Below are 18,033 nucleotides of genomic sequence, written 5' to 3'. Positions count from 1 at the left end.
CTAGGCCCCCAGGTAGGAGATGCCCAGGCTGGAAGACCAGCGACACAGAGAGGAGCCCAGGGATGTGTCTGGGTTCTGGCTAGTGACTGATCAGTTTCATCTACCACGTGGGCCTAATATTGGCTGTGACACTGCCTGGAGACCCCACAGTTAACAGCATAATGCACGTGTGACATGGGTCTGAGGCCTCTGGCTGTACCACAAGAGCTTGTCTGCTCAGCTCCCAAACACAGGCCATACCCCCGATGCTCAACTGTGGGAACAGAGGAAATGACGTCTTCCGGAGCTTGTCTTGCAAGCCAGACGTGTGGAGACCTGGCTGTGCAGGGTCACATGTGCCCATCTTGCCCTCCCTGTGCTGCATTCGCTACCCACACCCACTGGAGGTGGCCCTCACCAGCTGGAGCAGGATTGCTGAGGGCCTCAGACAGCAGCTGGCCAGACTCAGTTCTGCCCGGCATGGGGCAGTGGAAGAGGTTTGGCTCCTCTGCAGCCAAACCTCCCTTCCTGCCCCCACCCTAATCTTGACTGTGTCCTCCACCATGGTCCATGGGAGAACGTGTGGTTTCACGGCCCTTCCTACCAATCAAGGGAGGGTGCCCTGGCAGCACAGTGTCCTCCCTGTCCCCACGCCGCTGACCTTGATGAGGATCTGCAGGTCCTCCAGGTCTTTGCCGTCCCACTTGTCAAAAGGCTCCAGGAGCTGCAGACGCTGGCTGGTGGGACTCACGTCCACCCGCTGCCCGCTGCTGTCCTTAGGGGGGTGCTGGTAGGTGTCCTGTCCAGGATCGAACTCCTGCAGCAGGGGACAGGGCACATTGGGTGCCAGCCCCTCAGCCCCCATTCAGAAAGGCTCTCACGGAAGGCAAGCTCCCCCGAGCACCAAGCCGCTCTCTCCCAGTGAACACGGCCGCTTCACCCTCACAGACAGTGAGCGTCCCTCCTGGGCAGGAAGTGTCTCAGCCACACAGCGGCCCTGAGGCCCAGGCCGAGGCGGGCGTGCAGGACAGGTGGCCGTGGTGGTGCCTGCTCACCGCTCGGGGAAGCTCATCTGCGTCTGGAGCCTCCAGCTTGAACTTCTTGCCATCCTTGCCCGTCAGGAAGTCAGTATCTGGGTTGAACTTGAGGGTGCCAGCAATGGCCAGGGCTGTGACAATCTGAAATGGAGGCGGCCAATTTGTCAGTCGGCACCAAACTCCACTCCCGTTCCTCCACCTCAGCAGAGACCAAAACTGAGCTGGAGCCCAGGAAATTTCCAGATTCTCCACAGACCACTCTTCCCCTTAGAGGCGGGAGCTGCAGGAATCTCCCTGGGACCAGGGCCATTGGGCCCGCAGGGGACTCATGAACCCAAGGGTAATCTGGCCTCTACCACCCCCACTGGGGCCTGACCTCAGAGCCCCCTCGACCAGGGTCAGTGCTGGACCCAGAGAGGCCGGAAATGCGGCTGCAGTGAAAATGTTCCTTAATGGGCACTGAAAACATGGAAAGGGCCGTTTCTTCACAAAAGTATTTCTGGAACACTCATTCAAAAAACCAAGTTACAAAAGACTGGCCAAGTGCGGACAATCACTAAGTGCCCGGAGCACGCGGCTCAGTGGCTGTTCACCATGACAGCGGCCTCCCTCCCGGCTCAGGGACAGTGCGAGCAACTCCTGCGCTGCTCCTGGGCCGCTGACAGGACCCTGGGGCACAGAGGAGGGGAGCGACAGGGTCAAGGCCATAGGTCTGGGTGGAGGTGGGCTGCCTCTGTCCCCAGGTGATGCTAAGGCTCCTGCTCACCATCGCAACTGTGCTAAATGAGACCTCAGGCTCCTGCCACTGAGCGGAGCCAGGTGGGGGGCACCAAGGGAGCTGGACGCCTGGGGCCGGCAAGGTTTATGGCTCTTGGTTTCTGCCCTGACAGTCCCTTGCCCTGCAATGCCAAGCCTCCCTCAGCAGCCCTGCGGGGTCAGACGGCCTTCCCCAGTGCCCCTACTCCCCTGACCGGCCAGCAGCAGGGCCCCGAGAGGCCGTCCCAGGTTAGGGCCGGGCCTGGCAGAGTCTCACCTCAGGGGATGTGACAAAGGCATGGGTCTCAGGGTTCGCATCATTGCGGCCTGTGAAGTTCCTGTTGTAGGAGGTGACGATGGTGTTCTTCTCCCCCTTCTTGATGTCCTTTCTGCCAGGTCAGAGGGGACAGAGTTAGGGATGTCTGGCCTTGCCACCTGGCCCATCCTGCCTAGCTCATGGCAGAGGAGGGGGAACTGGAAAGACCCTGAAAGGGTCACCTCCTCCCAGAACTCACACACACAGAGCAAGAGGGAACCTCGGGCATCACTGAGGTTTGCTTGAGACCACACGTAAGACAGAGGCCAGACCAAGGCCAGAGTTTCCTGACCCGGGCACTGCTTCCTTTCAAGAGGCTGCATCAGAGGTCACCACTGTGTGCATTACGATGAGGCCCCCTGGCTTCTTCCTGCCACCCCAGGCTCGTCCAGGTGGCCACTCAGTGCTGCTGGAGGCTCTTCCTCTTTACTTCCAGCCCAACTTTCCAGTCCTTCCTGGAAAAGTCTTCTAATGTGCAACAGCCCCAAAGCTAGAGGCCTTGGGCTGAGAGTTTTCACTTCAATGACATCTCCCCTCAACATCTGGGGCTCTGTACCCCAGGACATAAAGGGCCGTCCTATCAAAATCGTGCTTCTGGGGCTTCCCTGGTGGTGCAGTGGTTGAGAGTCCGCCTCCCGATGCAGGGGACACGGATTCGTGCCCCGATCCAGGAAGATCCCACATGCCGCAGAGCGGCTGGGCCCGTGAGCCATGCCCGCTGAGCCTGCGCGTCCGGAGCCTGTGCTCAGCAACGGGAGAGGCCACAACAGTGAAAGGCCCGCGTACCGCAAAAGAGAGAAAAAAAAAATCGTGCTTCTCACCTGTCCCACTGGCCAATGCAGGGGCCACAGGCATTGGCCAGGACAATGCCACCCACGTCCCTCAGGATCTGTGCCTGCAGCAGGGACAGAGGACAGGGAGTTGTCAGGGGCAGGCTGGCAGCTGATGGGAAAGGGTGGTTCAGCAGCCTGAGGGATGAATAGCTGATGGGAACCCTGGGGCCTGTCCCAGCCCCTGCCTACAAGGCTGTGGTTTGTTCTGCCCTGAAGCCACGTTACTCAGCAGTGGGGTGGGGGAGCCAGGGGCGGGATGCGTGGGCACTCACGTAGCCGTCCCGCTCAATGGTGGCACGGATCTGCTCAGAGCCTGGCGTGATGGTGAACTGGGACTTGCACTTGAGTCCATGAGCCAGTGCCTGCTTGGCCACAGCAGCTGAACGCCCCATGTCCTCGTAGCTGGAGTTGGTACAGCTGCCAATCAGACCTGGTGCATCATAGGTGGTGAGGCCAGGAGTCAGGAGGAGAGAGTAACCAGAGCTCTCCACCTGACCGCAAATGATCCAGGTCTGGTCAAGAGTTCACCAACTCTGCTTCCAACAGAGACACGTTGGAAGCAAACTACCTAGCTGTTTAAGAGTAAAGGATAAGCTCCTCTTGACCCAGCCATTTAAGGGAAGAAGATGAGGCCAGTGAACACGACACTGAACATGCGTGGAAGCAGTACAAGCCACTCTTACAGTAGTACAGTCTGCATGTGTATGCACATCAGCAGGCCCACACTGAGACACTTACATGACTGCTGCTGGGTGAGGGCCTATAGGCCAATTTTCTTCTCTTATACTTTGTAGTATTCTCTGGCTTTCTAGTTGGTTTATAATCAGGGGAAAAAGAATTCTTTTTAAAAAGTCTGGCTTCCCTGGTAGCACAGTGGTTAAGAATCCGCCTGCCAACGCAGGGGACACGGGATCGAGCCCTGGTCCGGGAAGATTCCATATGCTGCGAAGCAACAGCCCGTGCGCCACAACTACTGAGCCTGCACTAGAGCCCACAAGCCCCAACTACTGAAGCCCGCGTGCCAGAACTACTAAGGCCCGCGCGCCTAGAGCCCGTGCTCCATAATAAGAGAAGCCACTGCAATGAGAAGCCCACGCACCGCAACGAAGAGTAGCCCCTGCTCGCCGCAACTAGAGAAAGCCCGCACGCAGCGACAAAGACCCAACACAGCCAAAAAAGTAAATTAATTAAGTAAATAAATCAGAAAAAGGAAAGTCTATCAGTTATTCAGAAAGTCAATAAAGACTGGATGACATCACACTGTCTATAGACAGAGACAGTCTCTCTCACCAGCTCAGCAATTTAGTTTCTAATTTTAAGCTACCAAAGATTTGTTTTTATTTACTTCAACTCATAAGGCTGAACACATTGTATAGCACTTCATGCCAGGCACCACCGAAAGCTCTTACCACACATTAACTCGTCCCACTTCCCAGCAATTTTAACGGGTAAGTACAGTATCACCCTCGTTTTACACCTGGGGAACCGAGGCACAGGAGGTGAAGTGATTTGCTCTCAGTCACCCAGCTGTGAAGTGGCAGAGTCAGATTCATACCCAGGCCACCTGGGTTCATGTGCTTCACAGCCACACTAAACTGTGACAGCGGTGATACCATGCCAGTGTGTCCGTATATGTAAAGCATGTAAAGTAAAATCAGTCGTCACGGTTGGTGAGAGGAAGTGTTTGTAAAACAGAAAATTACACACATCGGTATGTGCATGTACACAGAAACACAGTATCCTGTCAAAGAGCTTCCAGAGCTGCTTCTGGCTGAGGGTGGAGATTAGGGGTGTTTTAAAATACTTCTTATTTGTCAATATTCTCTACACTGATATATATTTCTTTTTTTTTTGAAGGTTTTCTTTTCTTTTTCTTTTTTTTTTTTAGGTTCCACATATATGTGTTAGCATACAGTATTTGTTTTTCTCTTTCTGACTTACTTCACTCTGTATGACAGACTCTATGAAGATTTTCTTGATGTGGACCATTTTTGAAGTCTTTACTGAATTTGTTACAATATTGCTTCTGTTTTACGTTTTGTTTTTTTTTGGCCGCAAGACACGGTGGGATCTTAGCTCCCCAACCAGGGATCGAACCTGCACCCTCTGCACTGGAAGGTGAAGTCTTAACCACTGGACCATCAGGAAATCCCTCTATTTCTTTTATACCAAGAAAAAGTAATTTTTTAAAAAGCCATAAGAAAAAAACCAACTGCTTCAGAAAGTGCCTGGTCCATTCAGGAAGGGCCCCACGGTAAGCACAGGCCACAGCCCACAGCCCTGGGTGGACCGCTGGCCCTGAGGCAGGGGGCGGGGGTGGCTCACCTACTCGGATGTCCAGGGGCCACCCCTCCTTCTCTGCCACACTGCCCACTTCTGCCACAGGGTGAGCCAGGTCGGGGGTGAAGGGCCCATTGATGTGCGGCTTCAGCTGAGGAAGAAAAGGCACGGGAGGGAACCCAGCTTGGCGCGTGGACAGCCTCTCTTCTTCAGAGGCGGCCTCACTCCCGCTCACCAAGTCACGGTGGGCCTGGGAGGCCAACTACTGTTCTCACGGCTCTACCCAGGAAATGCCCGAGCAACGGGCACTGTACGTGCCGCAGCTCCTGGGATCTCTCCAACCCCGCACGGCTCGTCATCTCCAGCCTGCAGACGGCAGAGCGCCTACTTTGCCCAAGGTCACATAGCTCGGCGATAGCAGAGGCATGGGATGAATCAAGGTTGCCAGCTTCCTAAGCCCATTACCTCCCATACTATGGTGCTTCTGGAATCTTACAGCCAGATGCTTTACGTGTGACGATACTTATCAATCAACGTGAAGCACTTAACGAAGTGCCTGGCACACAGTAAGCACTCAATAAATGTCAGCAACTGTTATTACACGGATTAGCTCATTCAGTTCCCATGACTGCCTTGGGTACACTGTGAAGTGAGGCCCACAGTGCTTGAGTAACTTGCCCAAGGTCGCAGGCTTAAGTGGCAGAATCAAGATGTGAACTCATGCAGGTTGGCTTCAGGGCCTAAACCCTTGGCTGCTGTGCTCTGCTGCTTCTGCTCCTCCAGACTGCCCTTTCTCTGGCCTTCCAAACGCCACCCTGGCCTACAGGTCTCAGGGTGCCAGGCTCAGGCTTGGGAATCTTGGGCTTTGCCCTCTGAACTCTCACAACTCTAGGGCAAAATCCTGGCTTCTCCTAAAGCTGAGGTGGGGGCCAACTGAATGTTTCTGAATCACCAGCAGTAGCCACCTCCACTCTCCCCTTGGCCATACAGCCTTCCTGCTGCCCCTCCCACCCCACTGATTCAGGCAGCAGTTTGCAGGGACACTGGGGAACCAAAAGCCCAAGAGCCCTGCTGGGTGTGCAGCCAGGGACCTGCTCTGGCTCTCCCCAGGGCCCACCAGAAGTCCCCAGACGGGGCCTGAACCCCCCACCCTCAGAAACTCCTGGAACCAACTCCCTTCCTCACCTCGCTGAGGTTAATTTCTATCAGTTGGTCATAATGGCAGCCAGGGTCAGGTACCAAGTGATCCTTGAATTCATCAGCAAGGTTGGCAATGTCTGAAATCAACAAGGGAGGGAGACTGAAGCATGTAAAACAGAAATTGGCCATGAGACTCCATCCATCCATCCATCCACCTGCGCATCCATCCATCCATCCATGCATCCATCCACCCGCCCACCCATCCATCCATATGAACCAGCTACCAGGCACCTGTCAAACACCAGGCCCTGGACACTGACTGGGCAAACAAAGGAACAAAACAAACAGCACAGGACACAGCTCCTGCCCTCGAGGAGCTCACATCTAGCGAAGGAGCTATCAGTGAGCCGGAAGTCACAACATAATACAACAGAGGCACGCAGGAACACGGGGACACAGGGGAGAAGTAGTGACTGAGGCTCAGAGTCAGGGAAGGCTTCCTGGAGATGAGAAGCACTGAGTTTTCAAAGAAGGAGAAGAAGTTACTTGATAATAAAAGCGAGGGAAGGGCCTTTCTGGTAGGACTCTGTGTGCGGAGAGCTTGGGAACAAAGTGACAAACTCCCCCCCAGGCCCCTGGCCTCTGGCTCCACCAATCACCCTCGCTCACCTCCCTTCAGAGGCTCCAACAATTCCTCCCCCAGGACCCATTTCCCACTCTGGGTTTCAAAGAAGCCAAACTAGAACCTCAAGGAAGTTGCTGAGGGAGGCCTACAAAGTGGTTCTTGTTCCAGACCTTTATCCTCCTCCCCCTGCCAGGGCAGGGATTACAAACAGAAGCAGATCCATGTCATTTCCAGAGCCTCCCACAGAGGGCACCAGGGACCAGGCCAAGAAGAACCGGAATGCAGACACCCTTTCAGGGGAAACTAAATTCCAATCCTGAGGCAGGGATATCTCACACTTAGATGCCAGACCCACTGAGAAGCTGATGAGAGCTACAGACACCCCACTCAGGAACAGTAACACACATAACCTCTCACAGACCGTTAGAGGCTTCTCAGAGCCTCTGAAGCCAGTCCGGAGACACCAGGCTTAGGACTTAGGACGCCCACTGGCTCACCTGCCCGGCCTGTCTTGCTCAGGTACTTCTTCATCCTGTGGTTGTAAGGAAACACCGAAGTGGTGGCCCCAATTTCTGCACCCATGTTGCAGATTGTCGCCATGCCTGTAGAGAAACAGAGCCCAAGGGGCTGGCTGTGCAGCTAGGCGAGGGTCCCCCACACCTGCTAGAGGTGCACACACGTCTTCACACCAGGGAGCTGGCATCATTTCTTCCCTCACTCTCACTGCCTCTGTGGCCCAGGGTTAAAATGAGGCCCAGTGAAGAGAGGCCACGGGGCCAGAGCTCGGTGTCCCGGTTCTCAGGGTGGCTGCTGGGTAGAGTGAAGGGGATACAAGATTCAGCTCCTGCAAGCCAAGTTCCAGTTCTAGGCCTGGCTGTCCCGCTCAGCAGACTAGACAGCCCCCATGTAATGAACGCTGACCTGGCCAGACCACCCAGTTGTTACTGTGTCCATCTGCAGGCGAGGGAACTGGCTCAGAGAGGCCCAAGGTCATGCCACAGAGCAAATGCAGCATGGCCTGAAGTTCTCGGTCTGACTGCCTGGTGTGCAGGCCTGCACTGTTTCAGCTACAACACGGTGGAAATGTTTCTGGGTCCGCAGTTTTCCAGCAATAAGACTGGAATGACGTCCACTGCCTGGACCACAGACCGCCCACAGAACTAGAAAGGCTACAGATGCCCTGACTGCTATCAGGACTCCAGCCTCATGGGGTTGCTGGGACATGGGTCTGGGCTTGTTGCCAACTTCCTAACTGAGCTGTCCAACAGTAGTAAGGGCTACTTATAAGAATGAGCCCCACATCACTGGAGGGACACAAGGGCCAGCTGAACTGTAGCTCTGTGGGGCTGCTGTGGAGCTGAGGGAGGCCCCTAGGGAAGTCTGGACTGAACCATCTCTAAGGTTCATTCCAAGTCTACCTGGATTTCTGAGGGCCCAGGCATTGGGGCCAGATCACCAGGAGTGATGAGTAGGAAGGGGCTGGCTCCCACCTGGTCTTGGAGACTAGCAAGTGACGGTCTCTAATCCAAAGGAAGAGAGTGAGGTTCCAACTCCAGCCAAGGGAAGATGTGAGAATGCGGCTGCTTTGAGACAGAAGCCCTGACTCTGATTCCCCTTCCCACCACCACCTCCACCCTCTGTAGGTTCTTCTTCTGGATCACCCAAGGCAGCCCAGGGCCACAGCCAAGTTGGCTCAGCCCCTAAGGGAAGTTACCTGTCGTCCTTGAGGGGCCCCAGTCTCCCGTTTAATGAGGGACCTGGACTAGACAGTGAGGTCTCCCCTCGACCTCTAAGTGTCCATCCCAAGTCCCCAAATTGACTGGACAGATCCTCAGGGGAAGGCCATTCACTGCTTCTACGGCTCAACTACAGGCCCCATTGGGCCCAGCACAGGCTGAGAGCCATGTCACGTGGCCGCCCTCCTCACCAGTGCAGGAGATGGAGTCTATGCCAGGCCCGTGGTACTCCACAATCGCGCCCGTGCCGCCTTTTACTGTGAGGATGCCCGCCACCTTTAGGATCACATCTTTGGGTGAGGTCCAACCGGAGAGTGAGCCTGTCAGCTTCACACCGATCACCTGAGTAGGTGGGGCAAGGAAGCAGTTACAGGCCTGTGTATCATGTGCCATGTTCCAACCAGGAATCTACCTGCTGGAATTCAGCTTATTTATCCCTGCCTCCTTCCCAAAGAGATCTGAGCCTGACCTATTCTCTCATCCTTTTCGGGTCCCACATCTCCCATTCACCCCCGCCAACCACCCCTCTGCTGTCACCCCGAAATGAGCCCTTCCCTACCCCTCACCTTGGGGCACTTCAGCTCCCAGGGGATCCCAGCCATGACGTCCACTGCATCAGCGCCCCCAACTCCAATGCAGATGCCCCCCAGGCCACCACCATTGGGGGTGTGGGAATCAGTGCCAATGAGAAGAACCCCAGGGTATGCATAGTTTTCCAGAATGATCTGAAAAAGAATCCAAGATCTTAAGCTTAAAAGCCCTCAGGAGAGAATGGAGGTAGGGCTCCAAAGGGGTCTGCAAAACTGCCCCCTACCGACACTGGGCCACTGGGCCATTCCCAGGCACCCCTCCAGGATGGGGCCTCTCCAGTGTGGCCTGGACGAGCCAGAGACCTGGGAGACCGGCGGCCTGGGCTCACAAACTGCTCTGACAGTTCCTGACTGTATGACTTGGGCTTGTCAGTGCCTCTCTGCACCTCAGTTTCCTCATTTGTTAAGAACGGCCACACCACCTCGACCCCAGGATTGTGGCGAGAACCAGATGAACTAGGTACAAGAGTGTGTCGTGTGACAGGCCTGGGGACAAGTGCTGACCCCTGAAAGGTGTTCCCCTACAACACCCACTGCCTCACATGGTGGACACAGGGAGTGTGCTTATCTGGCTTCTCAACAGGGCAGACAATCTTTCATGGCCTGGCTCCAGCACCCACAAGGAAGTACCGGGAATCCTACGGGAGCACAGGCCAGGAGTTTTTCCACCACTGAACTAAAAAGAAGTATAGACAACGCCTCCCTAGCCTCAGTGGCCTGGAGGTGGCTCTGAGAACAGAAGTGACTTGCTTAAGGAAGAGGATGACTTGCCGCATTACCTCTCCGAGTTCAGTGTTCCCTTCGTCGAGGCACTCCTCCTAGCTGGGAGCTAGGAGCTGGCGGTGAGCATTTCTCCCCAGGATATTTAAAGGAGCTACGGGGGCAGCTCCCCCAGTGCAGCCCCGCCCACCATCCTGACAGCTGAGGTGCTGGACACGCTGAGGCTGCAGCGGGGCTGCTTGAAGAAACTGCAGCCAAAGGCCACGCCTGGGTCTGCGGTGTGGCCGCACCGCCTACCGGTAGTCACTTCACCCCTCCAAGCCTCAGCTTCCCATCTGTAAAAAGTAGCTGATAACAGTGCCCCCCTCACTGGATCATTGTGAGCACTTGATAGGAACATGTTCGTCAAGCTGTAATAATGTCTGAGAGAGGCATTATTTTTATTTATTATTTTGCAGCAAGATCCTTCACCTGAGGTTCTGTTGCTTGCTGCCAGAGGCAATTATGGCCCAACACACACATAAGAATGTTGGGGAGGATAAATGAGATCAGAGACGCGAAAGGCTCTATGAACTGTCAGGACTGACAGAATGGTGGGTAGTCTCCCCAGAATATTACAGAAACCCCAGGGCCTCTGCCTCAGGCTAGGCATCTGCTCAGCAGACTCAGCAAGGGTCCAGGGGTCTCGCCTCTTGGGAACACAGAAAGTTAGAAGACCTGGTTCCTTCTCCAGAAACGAGGCAGCTGGCTGGGAGAATAGGCCAACACAGAAGAAATCCCTAACAAAAAACAACTGTTGGAGAGAACGCCGTTTAACTGCTTCATTTCTCCAGCCCTCCTTTTCCTTGGCCACATACAAAGATTTAAAACTAGTTAATCTCTAAAGCTCCTCAAGGTTGTAAAAGTCTGATCCATGAAGACCAGACACACAGAATTCAGTGTGGTCACACCATGTAGACTGCCAGTGTGGTCCATGTCCAAAAGGGAGTGGTCAGCACAGACCCGAGGACTGCAGAAAGCATCACAAAGAAGCTGGTTGTGACAGTGACCTCAGTGGTCGGCTGCATACGGTTAGGCAGACGGGGGTGTGGTGGAGAAGTGTATTTTTAGGCTGGACTAACATCTAGAACATAAAACTAGAAATTCAGCCATCTACCTGCATGACACATGTACACTGAGGATCTATTCTATACTGACCTGGCGCCAGGCCCAGAGCTAGACAGGAATAAATAAGCCATAGTCCCTGTCCCCACAGGGCACACTCAGCATACACTGTGGCCATAATGTGAAGGGTCCCACACAGGATCACAAGATCCCCAATGCTGGGCACCGGAGGGCCAGGACTTCACAAAGGTGACCAGAAAGCAGAACTGTGGAGGAGGAAGGGTCTGCCAAGGGACTCAAGGCAGAGGGAAAGGGATTAAGATGTAATCTGGACATGGCAGATTAAAGCTGCCTACTGTCAAGGGGGAGAGGAAAGAAAAGCTGCACAGAGATCACATGATTCCTGGGAACTTTCTTTCTAAAGAAAGATATCAGGCTGTACACTTAGCTGGTGGCCACTGGCAGGTGTGAGCTGCCATCACTCACGACCCCAAACTTTGGCCCAGAAGCTGCCAAAACGGCCTCAGCATTTGTACTAAGGTGAATGGAGGACACTTGGATTGGGGTCCCCTTGACGACAAAAGACCAAGGTTGGGTCCACCTGACTCCCTCGCCCTGCTGCTGAGAGAGGCTCTCTGGCCCCTGCAGACCAGTGTGACATGCCATACCCGGGGAGCCCCTTCCTGGCAAGGGCGATGGTTTGAAAGGGCAGAGCAGTGATCTGTGGCTCTGGTTTCAGAGTGGGGCAGTGCTGGGAACCCATGCAGGGTCGGATTACAACCTGACTCAGCTCATCTTGAAGGAAGGCCTGGAAGTGAGCCCTGGGATGGAGGTGGGGAGAAAGGTCACCTTGAGAAGGTACAAAGAGGCAGGTTTCACATACAGGATGGATGGCAAATGGACACAAACCAGCACACACCCCACAAACCAGTCAGAAGCCCTGAACAGACACCTTTGATGAAAGCTAATCACCTATCTCCCCAGAAACACACACACACACACACACACACACACACGCGCGCGCGCGCGCGCGACAGAACTGCCTATCAAGAGAAAATCCATCCTTGGGAGACCACAGGAGAACTCCTGACTGATGTGGCCATGTGACCTTTGGCCCCTCCATCCTCTAGGACACCCACAATGGGCCAAAAGGCTCCGAGGAGCACTCTGTGCACTGAGAGGGGAAGAGCTCCCGGTGTGATGGGAGGCCGTGACGCAGCACAGCAGTGTGGAGCACTGGCTCCAGGGCCAGGCCGCCTGGATGCAAAGCCTGGCCCCACAATCGGCCAACTGGGTGCCCCTGGGCAAGGAGATTAACTTCTCCATGCCTGTTTCCTCATCTGTAAGGTGGGGACAATAAAACCGCCAATCTCACAGGGTCACGGCGAGCACCCAGTAGGTTACCATCTGCGGAGTGCCTGGCACACGGAATATGCTCATCAAGTGCTAGCTATCCACACAACAAGGTATAACGCTTGTGGAAAAAAGCAAAACAAAAAAACAATACAATACTATAATGCTTAGAAGAAGGTGTAGCACAAAACATGTCAACCTTAAAAAGCTGGTCAGAAGGGACTATTTTAATTTCTCACACGGAGAGTGAGACTGTATAACTTGACACAGTGAAAATTAATTTTAGGGACTTCCCTGGTGGCACAGTGGTTAAGAATCCGCCTGCCAACTGCAGGGGACATGGATTCGAGCCCTGGTCTGGGAAGATCCCACATGCTGCGGACCAACTAAGCCTGTGCGCCACAACTACTGAGCCTGCACGCCATAACTACTGAAGCCCGCATGCCTAGAGCCCATGCTCCGCAACAAGAGAAGCCACCGCAATGAGAAACCCGCGCACTGCAATGAAGAGTAGCCCCGCTCGCCACAACTAGAGAAAGCCTGAGTGCAGCAATGAAGACCCAACTCGGCCAAAAAATAATTAATTAATTAATTTTGAAAACAGAAAATTAAATTTAAAATGAAGGCGGAGGAGTCTAAGGGCTGATGAAAATGTCACCCAATTGCCTGCCTGAGCCCCGGGCTCCCACAGGCCTGGAGGTGCTCCCTGGTTCCCTAAGGGCAGCCCGCTCCCCTGCCCACCCACAAAGGCAGGCCAGGCCCTGCTTTACCTGGTGAATGATTCCAGAGCCAGGCCTCCAGAAGCCCACGCCGTACTTGGCACCTGCAGATGCCAGGAAATTATACACTTCCTGGTTTATGTCCTATGGAGACAAATCAATAACCAGGTCATTAGTAACACAGTTTGCTCATGCCTTCCCCCCTCCCCCACCCCTCCCCTCTGACTCTGAAATGCTGGCACTGTGAAGACAGGCCCTCTCCTGGAGGCCGTCTACAAATAATTCCAAAAGGGCTTGGACGCTGGCCCATAGTCTCAGCTGGCAGGCCCAGGAGAGAGAGCAGGGAACAGAGACAAAGCCCAGTTCTGTGACACCTGGCCAGGGAGTGGGTCCAAAACAAATCCCTTCCCTGCCCTGGGTCTCAGTTTCCTTATTTGTAGAAGGGTCCCTCTGGCACTCAAGTCCTCAGCCAAGGCCAGCAGTGAGGGGTAAGCATGGGACTACAGGACTAACTGGGACATGGTGTGGGGGAGGGGAACTCTCAAAGGGAAGCAGTGGGACAGAGTGGACAGCCCGGTCCCACCACGCCTCATGTTGGGTGTTGTTTCTCCACTGGCGCCTCGGATGCCTCATTTGCAATCCTGGCTGACATTTACTGAATGTCCACTACGGAAATGGCACCACGCTAAACATCCTCACAACTCAGGGGAAGTATGTCACCAAACCCATTTTACAGATGCAAAAACAGAAACTCAGAGGTGAAATAACTTGCTGGAGATCCCAGGGTTAAACAGAGGAGCCAGTGTTTGAACCCAGGCCTGTCCAACCACAGAGCTGAGGGCTACGTTGTAATAGAAATAAGGCTACCTCCCTTACAGAGACTACATCTCAGAACACCTAGACCACTGTCTGGCATACGGTAGGTGCTCAACACTGGGTAATATGTTTGATGGGCCCCAAATGAAAGACCGTGAAATGGACCATGCTCTGAACAAACAAAACAAAAAACAGGATGGTACCCACTATACCTATAATTCAGAGACAACTTCCTCGGGGGGAAGGAAAGGCTTCCCACCACACGGATGTAGGCCAGAGTTTATCTGGAAGACATGGCATGTCCCTGGATAGGTGAGACCCCAGGGACTAAAGGGATGGGACCATAGCAGACAGCACAGAGCTGCAAAGGAGGAAGTAGGAATAGAGACCTGCTAGCCTCTGGGTGTGGGACAGCCGTGCTCCAAGACAGAGGAAGGACTCACTGTGGATTCCGCTGGGCCCTCCATAAAACACTCTCAATACCGTGCAGCCCCCTTCATTTAAACTCCACACCAACCATGCATCCTTCTGAGGGCCCGTGTAGTTCCCCCAAGTAAAAGAACGGCAGACAAGAACTTAGGTATCCAAGGCAGTCTCTTTCTGATTAATAATATACTGGGTTTTTCGTTTATAAATCAGTCACCAATTGTAAAACTGGTACTGAGGGCAGGAGGCAGCTGGTTGTGTGTGCATTTGCTCATGTGTCTGCGTGTGGGAAGAGAGGCAGCGCGGCGGCCAGAGTGGTGTGGCAGAGTCTCGACCAGAACTCAGCCTAGATACTTCTCTGGTGGTCTGTATGACCCTGGACAGGTCACTCTGCCTCTCTGAGCTCCAACCAGAGGGACCCTTTACAAATACATGTAAATCTGACCATATCCCTCTCCTGTGTAAACCCCTCAGCGACTCCTAGGAGGGCGCCCACAGTCCTCAAGGCCCTGCCTGCACCTGCCCCCACCCACCTCAGAGTTCCAGGCCCACAGGCCCCCTTCCAGCTCCACAAAAGTACCAGGTTTCTTCCTCCTCAAGGTCTTTAGGTCATCTGTTCTGTCTAGAACGTTCTTATCTGTTCACATCTCAGCTTACATGTTACATCCTCAAAAGAGGCTGTCCTTTCCCCAACGAAGTCTAAATCAGACATCTTTCTTATACTTCCAGCGTTCCACACTCTCCCAAATTGGCAGTTACCAATTTGTGCGATTGTTTAGCTTCTGTCTCCCTACTGGACTCTAAGATCCATGAGGGCAGAAGGCAGAGCCCCTGTCTGTCATGTTCACACTGAGTCCCAGCACCTAGCACAGTGCCTGGCACATAATTAATGTTCAATGAACATTTGTTAAATAAATGAGGGAATGGGTCCTGAAATCCTATGATTTTGTGAATCTCATCTCCAGAAGGTAGATTTTAAAACTATAAAGTAAGGGGAGGGCCAGACCCTGAAGGTGGTGGCCCTGCTGCAGGCAGTCATTCACCCCTAGGGCTGAAGAGGACCCAGTTCCCAGCACTGAAGGATCCCCTGTAATGTTACCAGTTACCACCGCCGCTGCTGCTAACATGGAAACCACCAGACAGAAAGCTGGGCTCTTTCAGCTGAGTGGAGCCGCTGTCCCACCAGGACACAAACGAGCAGGCCAAGGTAGGAAGAAGGGGCTTGAATGGGAAAGCTGCCCTGAGCGTTTCCCATGGGTCTGAGAGGCTCTCTGAGCCATGCTGACCCTGGGAGCCGAAGCACTTTCAATTGCATGCTCTGCTCTATGCCCAGCCGGGCTGCAGCCCTGCCAGCATTCAGCTCCTGCCAATGGCCCCCCAAGAGCAGTGCCCACTTCCATTGCGAGGGACGGGGAGGGGGTGGGGAGGGTGGAGGCCCAGAGCTGGGGGAGACCTGCTATTGCCAAGAGTAGACACACACAAAGGCACCACAAGTAGAGCCTGGAGGAAGGAGCACAAATTTGGTTTCATAAGAGTGAGAGGAATCCAAGGGGAAAACTCTTCAGTGTGGCATCCAGCCCCTTCTACCTTGTTAAGTGAAACTCACAGAAGAAAGCCCACAAAGCGGGTCAATCAGTAAGAGAGGGCCCTGACTGGGAGAAGGGATAAGGGTCTGGTCCTAACCTCGCCCCCATGCAGGTGTGCGACTTGATGCACGCGCCTTGGCCGCCTCAAATTTACCAACAGCGACACTATTCGCCTCCCTCCCTGACAAGGTCCCCAGGGGCCAGGCGAGAGCACGAGTGATCACATGTGATGGTGGCAGCACGGGAACTAAAAAGTCCCTTCTCCAGAGCAAGTGGCGATAGGTATCAGAACCCGACATCTGCATCACTTTTCTTATAAAGTATTCTGTTTTATTACAGAAAAAGGACCTGAAAAGAATACCTTTATTATGGTAAGATTAAGGATGATTTTTGTTTTCTTTAGGTTTTCTCAGTATTTTCTAACAGCTTCACAAAGGGCAAATGGTATTTTTCAAAGTAGAAGAGAGCAAAAATAAATTAAAAAAAAAAAAAAAGTAAACCAAAGAGTCCATTAGAATTTGGGGGTAATGCCCTAGTTCAAGGGTTTTGTCTCTCATCCCATGTCACATCCACTGGCCCCCTCCACGCCCCTCCCACACTACCTTCAGCTCACCTTGGCCCGACGCAGGTCTTTCTCACCCCCGAGCTGGGCCTCGATCAGATGGTCACAGTGGATGGTGGACGGCACAGCCACCTTGGGCAGTCCACTGCTGATGAACTGCAACATGGCCATCTGGGCTGTGGCATCCTGCATGGCCACGCGGTCAGGCCGCAGCCGCAGGTAGGTCTTGCCTCGCTCGATCTCCTGGTGGGCCGGGTCATCCAGGTGTCCATACACGATCTTCTCTGAGAGGGTCAGAGGCCGGTTCAACCTGGCGGGAGAAAGGAGGGATGGCCTGGGACCAGCTGCATGGGCCCCCGTCCGCCACAGCCATTCCCTCTCCGCACACACGGCGGGCACCCTGCACCCCACGAGGGTGGAGGCGAATCGGTGCTGCTCACTGTGGTAGCTCCAGCACACGGCACAGCACCTGGCACTCGCTAGGTCCAAAACCACTTGATGAATGCCAACATCACAAGAGGCGGCACTGTTTTATTTTTCCCTGAAGTATATTTGCTTTTTCCAGCATATTAATTGCTATTATCTGACGGGCACCTATTCCGTGTATGTCTCATCTTTTAATCCTTACTGTATCCTTGTCATTTAGTAAAACGACCATGAGGTAACAGAGACCCAGCAGAGTGATGTTCGAAGCTCAAGTTCGCAGCCAGAGTCTCACCTTGGATGCTCTATTTCTCGCTGTTCACGGCCACCTCCCCCGTGCACTCAGCCCCACTGAGACAGAGACTCTGCACCAGCACCCCTCACCCAACCCGCCTCACGCTCCGCCCGCAACCCTCCGCCTCAGGTGCTAGAGGCCTTGTTACCCTATTACGCTAAAGCCTTTCCTGCTGGCTCCACTCGCTCTCACCCCATGAAGACAGGTGTGGCTGTCAGCTCTCAAGAACAGAAGCTGCCTCTGGCCTCTCATGAGCCCCTCTTCCTAGACCCTGTTTCCTCATCAGAGCCCCCGGGGAGGTGCCACCCGGGCAGGACTCAGCTGCCTCCTTGGCACAGCCTCCCCCCCACCCGCCCCCATCCCCGCACAGACGGAGCTGGGCGCGGGTCAACTCTCACCCCCCCCTCCCCTGACCTTGAGGCTCCCTGCTGCTGCTTGCCGCTGCAGCACAGCTGCCACCCCACGTGCCTGGACCTCACACTCTGCCTCCGCCGTTCTCAAAGCTTAGGCCAAACCTGAAGGCTCCTCGGGAGGGGCACAGTTCCACTCACACCCAACGAGCCCAAAAAAAAATATATGGGACGAGGAGTCAGAGGCTCTGGGTTTAGACCTGACCCTAGTACTAAACACACCGTGTAACCAGATAAGCCACTGCCCCTCCCAGGGAGCTCCCAGTCCGTCTCTAAAGTCCAGGGCTCGTATTGGAAAGAGATAACAGATAGCACTTATATAGCACA

General features: G+C 54.2%; 1 protein-coding gene across 1 annotated transcript in view; it reads right to left on the bottom strand.

The window, feature by feature from the left end:
• ACO2 (aconitase 2) overlaps positions 1-18,033 on the bottom strand; it is a 51,779-nt gene that overhangs the window by 2,716 nt on the left and 31,030 nt on the right. The window contains exons 3-14 of the mRNA XM_060025741.1: positions 16,630-16,888; positions 13,240-13,332; positions 9,269-9,427; positions 8,894-9,044; positions 7,464-7,568; positions 6,387-6,478; positions 5,247-5,352; positions 3,194-3,351; positions 2,910-2,983; positions 2,050-2,161; positions 1,035-1,157; positions 641-796 (exon numbers count right to left, since the gene is read on the bottom strand). Of these exons, the coding sequence (XP_059881724.1) occupies positions 641-796; positions 1,035-1,157; positions 2,050-2,161; positions 2,910-2,983; positions 3,194-3,351; positions 5,247-5,352; positions 6,387-6,478; positions 7,464-7,568; positions 8,894-9,044; positions 9,269-9,427; positions 13,240-13,332; positions 16,630-16,888 (1,588 nt within the window). The remainder of the gene's footprint in view (positions 1-640; positions 797-1,034; positions 1,158-2,049; positions 2,162-2,909; positions 2,984-3,193; positions 3,352-5,246; positions 5,353-6,386; positions 6,479-7,463; positions 7,569-8,893; positions 9,045-9,268; positions 9,428-13,239; positions 13,333-16,629; positions 16,889-18,033) is intronic.

This window comes from Delphinus delphis, chromosome 11 (assembly GCF_949987515.2).
Source record: "Delphinus delphis chromosome 11, mDelDel1.2, whole genome shotgun sequence".
Taxonomy (NCBI): Eukaryota; Metazoa; Chordata; class Mammalia; order Artiodactyla; family Delphinidae; genus Delphinus; species Delphinus delphis.
This window is presented reverse-complemented; position numbering and strand designations above follow the sequence as displayed.